This window comes from Corapipo altera, unplaced genomic scaffold, assembly GCF_003945725.1.
Source record: "Corapipo altera isolate COAL_440 unplaced genomic scaffold, ASM394572v1 94, whole genome shotgun sequence".
In the NCBI taxonomy this organism is placed as follows: Eukaryota; Metazoa; Chordata; class Aves; order Passeriformes; family Pipridae; genus Corapipo; species Corapipo altera.
The window spans coordinates 590,655-604,610 of record NW_020884950.1 but is presented as its reverse complement, the minus strand read 5'-3'; the positions used below and the strand labels follow the sequence as shown (position 1 = coordinate 604,610).

General features: G+C 46.9%; 1 protein-coding gene across 18 annotated transcripts in view; it reads right to left on the bottom strand.

Moving 5' to 3' along the window:
* Positions 1–1,414: 1,414 nt before the first annotated feature.
* The window catches only part of EHBP1 (EH domain binding protein 1), a 211,138-nt gene continuing 198,596 nt past the window's right edge, over positions 1,415–13,956 (bottom strand). For 17 of the 18 annotated variants that reach the window (XM_027663003.1, XM_027663002.1, XM_027663008.1 and 14 more), the window contains 4 exons: positions 10,369–10,468; positions 9,156–9,229; positions 2,588–2,702; positions 1,415–2,414 (listed from right to left, as the gene is read on the bottom strand). In XM_027663003.1, the coding sequence (XP_027518804.1) occupies positions 2,324–2,414; positions 2,588–2,702; positions 9,156–9,229; positions 10,369–10,468 (380 nt within the window). In that variant the 3' untranslated portion in view covers positions 1,415–2,323. Of the gene's footprint in view, positions 2,415–2,587; positions 2,703–9,155; positions 9,230–10,063; positions 10,194–10,368; positions 10,469–13,956 lie in introns of those variants that run through there. The other variant, XM_027663020.1, reaches the window with a different exon arrangement.

Here is a 13,956-nt window from a genome sequence, read left to right as displayed (position 1 = left end):
CGGGGCAGTTCCTGTCCTGGCGGACAGCAGGCACCCCCGGAGGCTGCCCCTCACTTCCCCCCCACGTACACCAGGGGGTATCTATGCCCCCCCAAAGTCCCCCGCAACTCCCGCGGTTGCCCAATCCCCAACTGCGGACGCCTCCCCGCAGGCTCGGCCGGGGGCTGTGGGAAGGGTGGGCGCGGAGCTCGCCGCCCCCCCGAGGTGACGGTCCCGGCGACTCCGACCCCCCCCTTCCCTCCGCCGGACGGAGCCGGCGCCCTCCCCGCTGCGCCCAGGTAAGGTCGGCGGCGGGGCGGGAGCGGCGGGTGGGCAGGGGGCTGGGCTGGGCTGGGCTGGGCTGCGCGACCCTCGGCCCCGGCGGCGGAGAAGGGCAAGGGCAGCTCGGGCCGGCTGCAGGGCGGGGGGGGCCTTCTGCGATCGGTTTGCCGGGCTGGGAGCGAAAGACGGGGGAAATACACACACTTATTTATCCCTCAACCCAGGGACTGAGTTACTTTTTTTGCATCAAAAGCCAGGCAAGCACCGGCCCCCCGAGGAGGGGAGGACGCCCGCCCACGGCCCCCCTCGCCCCCAGGGGCAGCCCCCTGCTTTGGGGCTCAGCAGCTCCCGGTGCCCGGCCGGGCAGGGAGCGCCGCGGGTTTTGCCGCTGCCTCCCCTTCCGAGCCTCCGCTGATCTCCGCAGCCGCGCAGCTCTCGGAGCGTGTTTCCTCCCGTTCCCAGCCCCTGTATTTCTGCGGGGGGAGCAGAGGAGAACGGCGGAGCCCACTGCCCCAGCAACCTCGGCGCCGGGGTGCTCCGCGCATCTTCCCAAACTTCACACAGGACCAAACCCACCTGAGGGACCCGGGGCAGCTCCCAGTCCCCCGGGCCGGCACAGAGCCCGCGGCACCGGCGGCTGCTCGCACAAAACCGAGCTCTTCCCTCCTCCACGGGGAAATTTTTTTGGTGGGAGCGGGAGGGCGCAGCGGGGAGCGGCCCGCGGGTCGCAGCTGTACCTGGGACCACCGGCGATGTTGGGGTCCCTCCCGGGACGGCAGCCGCGACCTCGCGGGGTTCGGGCTCCCCTCTGCCCGCTCCGCTCCCCGCGGATGCGCTCCTTACGCGCTCGCAGCCGCAGCCAGGCTTTGGCCCCGCACCCCCCACGCCGCCGGCGGGAGACATCGGCCCCGCGGGGAAAAGTTTTACCTCCTTCTCCCCGAGTTTCGTTTTATTAAAATCAAACGAAAAACTTTTCCGTCTGGTGGGTTTCGTTGCGCTGGCGAAGCGCCGGCGGCCGAGGGGGCTCGGGATGTAGAGCCCCGCTGCCCCCCCACCCCCGGGATCGGTCCCTTCCCGCCCCCCGCGCCCCCTCCCCGGCCCACTGAGGGCGGGAGGGATGGAGTTTCCCAGGTAAAGAGGAAAGCGGCAGTTAACGGTAAGAAAGATTCGGGTTTTATTGAAAACTTTATATATGATTCGGTGTTGTAATAAATAAAAGAGACGAGCTCCACGAAGGGACGATGCGAGCGCGGGACACGCTTGGGGGCACACGGACGGGGCGGGGTGGGGGACGCGGCCGGGCGCAATAAATAACGCGGAGCGGGCAGCGCGGTCCGGCCCGCGGGGGGACGCGGGTGGAAAGTGTCGCGCTGCCCCGGGCCGGGCCGGACCGGTCTCTGCCCCCAGGGCTGCCCCGCTCCACTTGCAGCCGCTCCCAGGGTTTTGCGCCAGCTCTGGGGGAGAAGCCCCCCGAGTAAACCAGAGCAGCTCGGCTCTACTCCCCGGGAGATGTAAAACTGATGATATAAACCACTGGTAAATACAGCACATTTTTAATAATAACTGGGGTGGATCTGACCTAACTATAAAATGTAGGTAGCTTATTAAGTATTACATATGGCAGGACTAGATGAAACCATTCCCAATGATTTTTTTTTTCCTATATCCCCTCTCTAATCCTATTACGACAAAAACATTTTTATTTCAAAACTCAGCCCTCCTCCAGCTACAGAAACCAGGACAGACTATTTCTTCTCCTCCTTCCGCCCATCTCCGGCATCGCCCGCACGCCAGGGGTCTCGGCGATTCCATTTCCAACGCTTTCGGCAGGAGAGCTGAGCCCACACGGAAATCATGGGACAACGCGAGTTCGCTCGAATGGAAAACAAAAAACAATGGAGTGGGGCCCGGCACAGCCTAGATCTGGCCTAAGAAAATGGAAAAAAGTTTAATCTTTTTTTTTTTCAAAACATCCTTTTCTTTTTTTCCCCAGTCTCATGTCGGCATGTTAAAAACGTAAGAAAGACGCGCTGCGATTTCGCCGCCGCCGCGGGAAGGCCGCTCACTGGAGAACGCATTTCTCTTCCTTCTTGGCCATCTTGCCTTTGTTTTGCTCGAGGGTCCTCTCCAAATGCTCGTCCTCTTCCTCGGCCCTGCGGAAAGAGGCGGCGGGAGGCGCGGTGAGGGGCTGCGTGGGATGGGTGCCGGCCCCGCTCGCCTCCGAGTTCCCCCACGGCCACGGCGCCCGCGGACTTGGAACAAACTTTCCGTGGGGACCGCGGCGGCTCGGCGGGGACCCCCCCCCCCTCCCCTTCGCCCGACTCACTGCTTCTCCTGCGCGTCCAGGTCCCTGACCAGCGCGTCCCGTTTGTTAACGAGAATAACGAGTTCGTCCAGCAAAAGCTGCTCTCGCCTCTTCTGCGCCTCGGTCTTCTGCCAATCTGCGGGAGAACCAGAACAAGAGCAGCGGTGAGAGCCGCGGCCGCCACCGCCCGGCACAGCCCAACCGCGCCGAGCCCGCGGCCGCTGCGGCGGGGAGCCCGCACCCGGCTCAGCTCAGCTCGGGACAGCCCGGCCCGGCCCGAAACAGGCTACCGCGGGTACAAGCGCAGCCCGGTGGCGTTTCGCCCGCCTTGGCTTGGGGGAGCTCAGCAGCTACTTCGGGGTCGTTTGGGTGGTTTGGTTGGGTTTTTTTTCCGTTTTTTCCCCCTCTTTTTTTTTTGATTCCTTTTAGTGTGAATTTTCTTTTTTTGTTTGTTTTGGTTTGTTTGTTTTGTTTTGCCTGTGTAATCGACATTACGGAGACACCCCTCCCGGAGGAATGCCCGCTTCCCCGCAGCCCGGCTCCTTTCCCTGCTCACTCCTCGCCCGCTCTCAGCGGCTGGAGGAATCTCACACTGCGCACCATATGCTCCGCAGTAACTTTAAAGGCAGGTATCGCTTAATTAGCATTTTCCACTTTGAAGTAAAAATACACTTGCTACAGAATATCGCAGGGCTCTCCTCCACCCCCGGCGCTGGCAGCCAGCGGCGGGCGGGCCGCCTCGCTATTCCCAAAGGGATTCCCTCTGGCCGCGGCCCGTCGGAGCCCGGCCCGGCCCGGCCCGCCGCAGCCCCCCGGGGCCGCCCGCAGCCAAGGGCTCTCCAGCCAGACCGCGAGGGCTTGTCGCTGTCAGTCAAGCCCCAGCCTTCTCCGCCTCCCTCATTAAGAAGGTAAACAATGAAAAGAAGGAGCAGTAGATTATGAGGGAGATAGCAGGACAAATGAGGAGCGGGAGGGAAAGAGGACACCAGCTCCAAAAAAAAAAAAGAAAAAAAGCATCGGGAGAAGCCAGCGCCACCGGCCCGGCGGTGTCCTCCTCCTTCCCGGCCGCGCTTCCCCATCGCGAAGGGGAGAGAGGGTGCAGTCCTTCTGGCTTTCTCCCCCACCCCCCCGCGCTCTCCATTGCCCTGGGCGATCATGTTAAAACTCACATGGCTGGTGCTTATTCAGATAACCCGAACAATGCTCCCCACCGGTTACCATGTGAATCTTCACAAACCCCGCAAGAATGCGGTGGTTCAAATCCCCCTGACCCCCCTCCAAAGCCAAATTTATTCAAGACAGCAAACTGCTCAGAAGCTTTATGAAAGCAAGTGGTGCTAGAGGGAATTTCAGTCTTGTATTTACAAATTAAAAATTAGATGCATCATCATGCCATAAAGGTTGGAAGAGCGGCAGAAAGGCAGGAATGTGTAGCCGCTTTTATCGCGCCCGCGCACACGGGCCCACGAGTGAGTCGCGGGTCCACACGCCCGCAGGAAAACCCACGGCGACACGTGTGTGTGCGGGCACACTGCGAGCAGCCAACACGCACGGCCGCGTCCTGAGAGCAGGGAGGGAGTCGGTGCGGTGGCACTTGAGCCCTTCCCGGAGCACAGGCCTGGCAGGGCACTGCCGAAACTTCCCAGGAGTTTTTATAATTTTTTTTGCTCCTTTTTCTCCTTCTTTTCCTGTTTCTCCTTCTTTTCCTTCCTCATTTTCTTTTTTAAACGTGTCCCTTCCCCTCCGCCGTTGCCAAGGAAATAATTTTCCAGGTGTACACAGATTAGAAGTGGAGCTAGCAGCCAAAATTACTGGTAATCCAAGCCATTTCTCCTGCCACAAAGCTGCTTTAATTTGGCCTTTTAAGTGCTACTTTTTGGGGCAGTCTCTCGATTTCCACTGCTGCTTCCCCTTTTGCTCCTTTTGGGTAAGGCTCCTTCAGTTCAACCCGTTTAGAACTCAGTGCCCTGCCACTCTACAAGTGAAGAAGCTTCCCCAAACTGAAGGGTTTTACCCCACAAATAATGCCTCTGCACACGCAGTGCGAGCTCAGCATGACAAAACCAGCCTGAAAAGGGCCACGGCAGCGAACCGGACAGAAAAGAAGGAGAGAGACACAGCAGAGACTTTCAGGGGTGTTTGCTTCCCCCCAGACGTGGCCCCAAACTTTCAGGTTAACTTTCCCTCCGCTCCAGCTGGGAACTGTGCTGGCACTCAGGCTCCCCAGCACATCTGGGCACATGAAGCTCTGGACGAAAAGGGACTTGAAATTATCTCTACCTGGACTTGATTTAATTTTTTTTTTCAATTTTGATGAATTTCACTTCATATTTTTAAAGCCTTTTTTCTTTCTTCATCCCCTTGTTCTCCAGTTTCAGCAGGAATTTCAGCTTTTGAAAGAGCAAATTTCAATCAGAGTATTTCAGTATAGATTTTGCTCAGTCCTTCACTACCATTTTTTGTCTGTTAAGTCCCTTCCTAAGTAATACGGTTTTTCTTGCCCTGTGTAGTAAATAACGTCCTATTGGGACTTCATGGAACAAATCTGTTTATTTGTTTTGGGTTTTGTTTGGTTTTTTTCTGCATTTGCTTATTATTAATGTTTGAAATAACACCATGGGAAAACTTGCTGGCAGAAATATTCCCTTGCAGTTTTACTTCGATTTATAGAAAAGGATTCTGCCTTTCCTCTCCACAAAATAAATAAGAGTCAAGCAGCAATTGGTTAAAAGGGGAACTGGCTCAAAGTATTTAAATAACAGTTTATAGGTGACTACCTTGCAATTTTGTTTTATCCAACAAAATACTGCTGGACAGCAGTTTTGGGAAGCATCCCTATGTTTAAAAAAGCAACTGTGTTTAAGTTTGATTCCTACCTGTTGTGCCTTTTAAGCCAGGATTACCTATAACACCTGTCACATACAGTTACCCAGGCTGACTGCAGCTCTGGGAAGCTACAATATGGGCTGTGATTAATTTGAAGATTTCAGAATAATACTGTTATAAAAGCTACACTCTGCACAAAAATAGGATTAAGCTCTGAGGCTGTATATGAGCTAAAAGTGTTGAAAGCTAAAGCCCCCATGCCACCACTTGCGACGGGCAGTTTAAAATGACAGAGTTTGCTAAATTCACATGGAAGTAGAAATGTTTTCAATTATTCATCTTCATTGACTTCATATTGTCTTTTTTTTTTCCCCCACTGCTTAAACTGATAATTACTTTGAGCAAACAGACGTCCCATAGAAATGCTTTAATAGAAATGGTCGAAAGTTCTCGTAGTAAAACCTTCAACCTTGCCACTATAATAAATAAGCCCGGTACTTTGATGAAAATTAACACTAGTTTTGTAAAGAGCACATTGGGGGATTGCAGTCAGGTCTTATCTTTAGTTCCAGTCAACTAGCAATCCTGAAAGAGTTTGCATCATCATCAGAGCAGGCCATTTGATAGGATTCTGCTGCTGAACCTAATCAATCTATGGAATACTGTGGCTGCGCGGTGTAACAAAGCTAAAATAGATTTACAAATGGGGTTTTAGAGGATAAGCTCCTCCACAGGATTACATATTGATTTTAAATATAAAAAGCTTATCATATAAACCATAACTACAAAAATAGTGAACCTATGCATAAATCCTTTTAGAAGAGCACCCACTTCAAACTATAAGCCAAGAATAAATCAAGATGTACAAAATCCAAAAGAAGATCCATTTCTTGGGCAGAAAATGAACACACCACCCCAAGGTGTGCAAAAACGAACTTATCTTTTCTAAGGAGGCATTAAAACTCGACTGAAAAGAAAAAAAAAGAAAGGAGTGAGAGGAAAGGTAGCTGAAAGTGAGGCATCCCGGCACTCGGCTACAGACGCAGTAAAAACCAGTCTTTGAAATGCAGCACCTTGTGTACACCAGCAGCCAGCTCCAAACAGCCGGACGGGATGCCTGGGAAGGTGCAGAGGTTAAAACAGACCCCGTTACCTGCATTTTCTTTGGCCTGTTAGGCAGGGAGTTCCGGCCTTTCTCGGTCGGAACAGTCCGAGGGGAACACTTTGTAGCTGAGAGAAGGCAGCGCGTTAACTCACTCTTTCTTATCTCTACGGGGGGGGGGGGGGGGGGGGGGGGGGTATTTGCCTTTTTTTTACCACCCTCGGTCATTCATGTGTTCCTCGTGAAGTGCCCGTAACCCTCCAAAAGGCTATTCAGCTGCCTGTGCCTCCATGTTAGCAGCTGGAGAAGGGGACACTCTCTCCACACCACTGAACATCCTGACGGGCAGCACCTCCGGCCGCCAGCGCTGCCCGCACGCTGCCCATGCAGGCACGGCAAGAACCGCCTTTATCTGCCATCAGCAGGCTCCTACCTTCCACAAGGCTCTCTCTCTTTTTTTTTTTTCCTTGTCAGCAACTAGCTAAGTAAATTGCTTGACAGATTTTTAAACAGTATAGTCACGCGTGCGAGAGTTAGAGCAATTTACCAAAACAGTAATTACCACCTTTCAAAGACTTTTTTAAGTTCCAGTTTGGGTTGGTGCATTCTGCGCCTTTCTTTTAGACAAACAAACCAATCCCATCCTGTTAGATATATACAGACATATATATGTGTATTTATTTTTCTTCCTGCCCATACCTTCAGGTTTGGAATTGGTGCTGCCAAAAGTGAGATCTGTCTTTTCAACTCTTTCAGGGAACCCAAGCACTCATTAGCAATCGGTTAAATGGCCTCGGAGCTGACAGTGCTGGGCTGTTCAGGCAGCCCGTGCTTCTTCAGGGAAATCATATTATAAATGCTGTGGTTTTACCAGTGCTTCCCAAAAAGTGTATCTTTGCATCTCTTGAACACAGAAAGCAATACAGCACTGATGCACACACAACGAGAGGCAAGATGTCACAAATGTTTGTTTTGAGTTTTCACAGCCATTTTCTTGGAAGAGTTTTCTCCTTTAATATCTTTTTAGGTAGGTGTTAAAAGTTCTAGAAGACTAATAATCTTATTGAGGGCTAAAATGCAAAATGAGGACTTTGTTGAATATATATATAAAAAAAACCCCTAAAATTCTACACCACTTATGTTTGCTTCCTAAACCTCTGTTCACTGTATCATCAGTAGCAATTAAAAAAAAAAAAAAAAAGAAAGAGAAAGAGAGAGAGAAGGAAAAAAGATGATTTTTTGGAGTTTTGGGCATCCCTCTCTGAACTTACAAAAAGAAATTAGAAAAAGACAGATTTTTGTTCAAGACAATGTGTGAATGGCACAGACTCCTAGACATTCAAAGGCTGCTGCTGGGACATTTCAAGGCAGTATATATTTATAAGGCAATTAAACATTGGAATTTTGTATTTCAATACAGAATCTCTTAGCTCCTCTCTAGTTTTAGATTATTTTATGTTTCAAACATTTCATCAGTGTGATTCCAAATTATTCTGGGTTGTCTCTGCAGAAAGCAATGTATATATTTATGACTCAAGATTACCCAAGAATACAGTGAACATAGTCTTATGCAAAAAATATAACCACAGATGGAAAGATATGAAAAAGCCACCTGAAACCTGCCGCTTTTTTCCAACAAACTTATGCTCCCAGTGAAGTCTCCAAACTAATTAGAATTGATTTATTATGGATCAGGTACCTTATCAGGTGAAGAAAGAAATTACCATGGACAGTCAAAGGGTTGAGAGGTCAATACGGAATAGCAAAATCAATTTGCATTGATTAGACAAAAGGTCCATTTTACAGAGCCCAAAGGATTAACTTTAAAGCAAACATCTTTGAACTATAAGGCAGCATTTGTGACTGAGAGGTATAAGCGGGGCAGCATTAGAAAACACTTAAGATATTTAAATAAGAAAATAATACAAGCAATGGTTTAAGCTATCTGGATGTTTATTTTTTATTATGAATCATCCCCAGGATTATTGTACAATTCACTGGAAAGCCCTATGGAAAGGATGCAATTGTTTCATTTATCCCATGTCAATCTTCCCCTGAGTGTTACCTTCATTCAGGTAAGGTGACTAAACTGGGGAGAGTTGCAGAGAAGACAGAAAATTTGTGCAAAGGATTGCACTAATCCTGGTGGTGCTTGTGATGAAATATTTACTTGACAAACATAGTGTTTTACCACCAAAACCAATAAGACTTTTTTTTTTTTCCCAGTGAGATACTGTTGTGAAACAGGTCTGGAACATTAAAAGGAAGGAGGGTCCCTCCTGTGGGTCACCCCTTCCTTTTTCCTGCAGCACCAAAAGCAGCACAAAGCCATAAGAGAGACGAGAGAGCATTACTACAACACAAAAATAGTAAACCCTGGGCACATACTCGATACCTCTTCATTACTTTGTTTCCAAAGTTTATTCCAATGAGACCATTACTTCTTTGTCCCTTATCTTGGACTTTTGTTTTTTTTAATTCCCGAATAAAACTTAAGAACGGGATTGCAGACTCAGCATATTTGCTGTGTGCTATTGCTCGAAGTGATGTAAATATCAGCATTATTGATGGGCTTCAGAGAAGCCTCCACACTTGGTACTTTCAGGCAGCCACCTTCAGCAGTGAGCATTTTTCCCCCTCAGCACCCAGCATTGCTCTTACCTTCAATGGCAAGCATTGCTCTGAGCTCCCGGTTCAGCAGCTCGTAGCGCCTTTCTAGGTCATGTTCTTTTTCCCTAGGCAAGTTCCAAATGTTCATCAATATGTTAATTACTAAATCATTAAACACTTAAAAGCACCTTTAACTTACATTGATTTTAGGACTCGCAACTGACTTTTCTCTTTAACTTTAAGCTACTCCAAACAAATGATACACAAACTTAAAACCTGGCTCAGGTGGCCTATTCAGTAACAGGGTCTTTTCTTTTTGTGTAATGTTGGCTTTAATTCCATCAGTTTAACTCCACTGTGCTACAGGATGAAATTATTTCATATTCACCTTCAGAGTGGCTGTTGTGGAATGTCCCAAGTATAAAATATTCCCCTGGATGTAAGGAACAAATTCCAGCATCAACCTATTCACTGAGATAATGTAACACTGGAAGTATTACTGTATATACATTCTGCCCTAATGACAATAAAAATTAGACAAGGGATTAGAAAGCTTAATATTTTGAAGGTAGAATCCTCTGTCAAGTTCAGACCCAGTATGAAATAGGTGAGCAGAGGCTCTTCCCAGGGAAGTATGCAGGCATCTACACTAGGTGGCATTATGGAAAGAAATATCATCCTACTGAAAGAAGCACTCAGGGCACAGAATGCCTCTGAAAACGAGCAGCACCTTCTCCCTTCCTCGATGGTGCCACTGAAAAAAGTTCATTAGTCCTTACTTTGCAGTATTGGTGGTATCACTGCACTGTGACTGATTTACTAATATCCCTTCAGCAGCCTGGTGCTCCTGAACTAGCAATGGGATTGAGGATTTCTACAAAGCAGGTAGCAACTTAAATTTACTCTCTCTCTGAACAGACTCCACCTGACTCATCTGAGGTACAATCCAAATCTATTCGTGCATTTCTAAAACGTAATTTTATTCTACTGTTGGTTCTTCGAAAACGTAACAGTGCTTAATATTTCTTTAATTTCGTTTTTCACAGCTCTGGCTAATCTTGTGTCATTGCATGCTTCTCATTTTCAAGTCTGAAACATGAGAAAAACAAGTTACTCGATGTGTAACACATCCACACTACTCACTTTTCAGGGGTTACTTTTGAAGCCTAATGGGAAGAGAGTAAAAATTTTTTTGCATCTATCTGAAGGGTAAATATTCTGAAAAATCATCCTTTTGTAAATACATATGTTCATCTGTACTTACAGAAGAGAAAGCTGATTCATTCTTCTTATTAAGGCATTCTTCTTATTAACCAGCATGAACCATTCCTGCATCATAGCTTCTTCTTCTTCTGTGTTTCTTCCTGCAATCGAAAGAACTTCATTACTTATTGCGGCATTTCACAAACTGAGCTACATATTTCATTTCAGGTCTTGGAGTATCAGTCTCCAATATCACTGAGCATGACAAGGCGAATTCACAAATAGTAAATATATCACAGGACTATGAGTCCTGCCTGCTTCATAAATAAATCTTTGAAAGCAGCCATTCTTCAGCGTACATTTTAGTGTTCTTTATCATGCTGTCACCCTGACCTAAATTAACACCTTTTAAAAAGGACTGTATCTTTTAAATTCTTACAAATGAACTACAATGTTGCAATGCTCCCAATCTAAAAAACCTTACTGATAAAAGATGTCTGGTCATCACGAAACACAACCACAATCCCTGTGGGCAAGATCCACTTTACCCATGCAAACCCAGCACAGTCAGGATGATGTGGTAGGGATCAAAGTAGCTGCAGAGGAGATGGCAATCCTGAACCCTCGGCCAAGGTGTGGGCACCTGCTCAGCTTCTGTGTTTATGGCCACTCTTTCAGATGATAAGCTGGAAAGAGCTGCTCCTCTCCTCAACTTGCAATCAAAGGGAGCATCTGCACAAGTACAAATAATCTTGGGATCCAGGTGCCTGAGGGTCCCCATGTGTGTATGTACGTATTTCCCTAGCCCACATTCATCCCAGGCAGGATGAGGATCAGGACCCTTCATGGCCCACCTGCAGGCAGTGCTATGCTCTACCAGACTCCCTAACACTCTGTGTCACCACCCCTGCACCATGAAGGCATGTGAGGGGAAAGGCAGATGAGCATCCTGAAGGCTCCTGACTGTGCTTTCCACGTAGCAGGGCTGCTGAACCAAATTCCATCCCCCTGAGCTTGGGGACTAGGAGAAAGTCCTTTGTGGAGGCTGCGCTTCTGCGGTAATCTGCCATTCTCATCTCTCAAGTTGAGCTGAAGAGCAAAGACTATATGGTCCTCAGCGAACTATGAAACTCACACATTTTATATGGTTAAAACTAATCTTGGGAATAAACCTGGAATAGTGGCAAAGGAGCATGAGCTGGGTCTTCTGTACGCTTCCCAGCTTTGGTACTGCTTCAGTGGGAGACTGTGGGCAGATCTCTAAGTTGAAGTGCCTCATGTGCAATACAGGAATAATCACCTGTACTGATCCTGCAAGGGTGCTGAATGTTAATTCTTTGGTGTTTGTAAAGGGTTCTGAAATCTCTGATGCAAGGTGCTGCACACTTTGGGATGCCATCTTATTAACTTGAACCATAGGATCCTTAGTTCCAAAGAAGCAATTTCTAGCACCAGAAGCTGGAAGGACACCAGAAAAAAATATTGGTTTGCTCTAAAAAAAAAGCTTTCAGTTTCTGGATGAGAGTGTTTAAAATGCTTGCATGTAGGTGCTTGCCACGTGCACGTTCACACCCCAGTGAAGTGTGCAAGCCCAAATCTACATGGACAACCACATGGTCACCAGGGTACTGGTGCACCCTGCTGCCTGCAAGGGAAGGTCTCAAGAAGATGAACAGGGAAGTGCGTCAGCTTAGGGTGGAACTGGTGGACCCACATAGTAACAAAAAGTTACAGCATCTTCTTTCTGATGCGAGACATCAGCCCATACCCATTTATCACCCTGGGAAGTGCCTAGCCAATGAAGCTTCCTGAAAGGGTGCTTTTAGGGTCAAAATTTGCTAGCAGTGAGACAAGAAGGGCAGAGCACCCCAAAATGGGCATGGCCCTGCAGCCCTTTTCCAAGCAAAAGCAGCAGGGTCCAGCTCCTGGACAACGGAGCAACGAAAGAAGAAATCTGACATGTAGAAATGCTCTCCCCCAAAACCTCCACTTCTGGTTTTGTGCATAAAATATCACACCACGGTATTTACAACAGTATTCAGCAGTTCAGTACACTTTGCTGTTAAGTTACAGATCAAGGGCCTTGCTGCTGTATTGGTCCATCTAACAGGGTCTGCTTTTAGAAGTAGATGATAATCAGTATTAGCAACCTTTTGTTGAAACGCATCAAGTAGTTGGAATTCATTTAGGGGAGAGGGCAAGAAGAAGGGGATAGACTCTTTTTTTTATCTTTGCAAAATTACTAGTCTATTCTGTAATGCATGAGATGAGATTTTTTTTTAGCAGCAGTGCAGCAAAGTTCTCACAACCAGACATCCACAGCTACAGTAACATTTCAATCAATTAGTTAGTTTTGGGGTGGTCTGGGATCTCTGTCTAAAAGATTATAAATACAAGCTCTAACTGCATTTAATTTTGCAAGCCTTGAAAAAGAAATGGGAGAGATAAATGTTTCCAAGGTGTTTGACTCGGGTCTGAATTTGACTTTCGTGCCATGCAATTTCAGGTTAAAAACACAAACTTAAGATATAATCTTCTTTCTGTTAATGCATTCCTCCTAAATAAAGTTAGTTGCAACATATAATGAGAAAAGATCTAGGTAAAGCTTGGAGCTGTCGAGTCAGATCTGCACAGGTGTCTGTTTTAATATATCCATGCTGAAACCAAAGCACATGCAATATCCATAGAATAGGCTGGTTTAAAAGTGAATTAACAAAGTCTTGATTGTTTTTACAGAATTTTAAATCTGTTTTTGTATTCGCTTTGGACCCATGTGATGCCCTGACACCAGTCATGTGATATCGGCTGCGATAGGCACAAATCCCCGGGCAGCAACAAAAGAAGAAAGAGCAAAAAAGAAAAAGCTGAGAAAAAGCTTGCAATTTGGAAAAAGGCCAATTTTACCCCGGTGAAGGCCTTTTTGATCAGTGAAATGACACATGTGTGCAATATTAATAGTAGTCAATGCTGATATTTTATTTGTCGACCGTCAGCTTTTAAATTCTTGTGCATGGACTTGAAACAGATTCTTCCCAAGGAAGCAAAATAAAGATGAACTCCCATGTATAAGAAATTTAAATAACTCTTCAGCAAATACACTAGCATTAGAGCATTACTTCATTTTTTTTTTCCTTGGTGATAGGATACACATGAAACGCTTTCAACAAAGACAAACTGAGTGTTCTTACTGCAGCGATATTGCAAGCTAAACTCACAGTTACAACTTCTAAATAAAAAATTTAGAAAAACCCTTTCTTCAACACAGTTTCACTCTGTAAAACCCTGCTGCTACTGGGGTGGTGGTTGTTTTCACTTTCCAAGTATAAAACAAGTATTTAATTGACTTGCAACAAATACTTGAAAATTCAAATTGGGAAAATGTCTGTGTTGTTCTTGGGAAAAAAACCACAACAAGCCATACAGATTATTTAAATGAAGCAAAAAGCTCACGCTTGAGAACAAATCGATCCCACACATGCAAACCTCTTATCTAAGCCAGTACAAGATGCTGAAAATCTATAAATAGCTCACAGATCTTAAACTTAAATTTTTTCCATAATACATGCATTACACTATTGTTTTTGATAAACAACAACAACAAAACCCTTTTAAAGCTAGTAAGTTGGACCATTACAAATTAATCCTGACT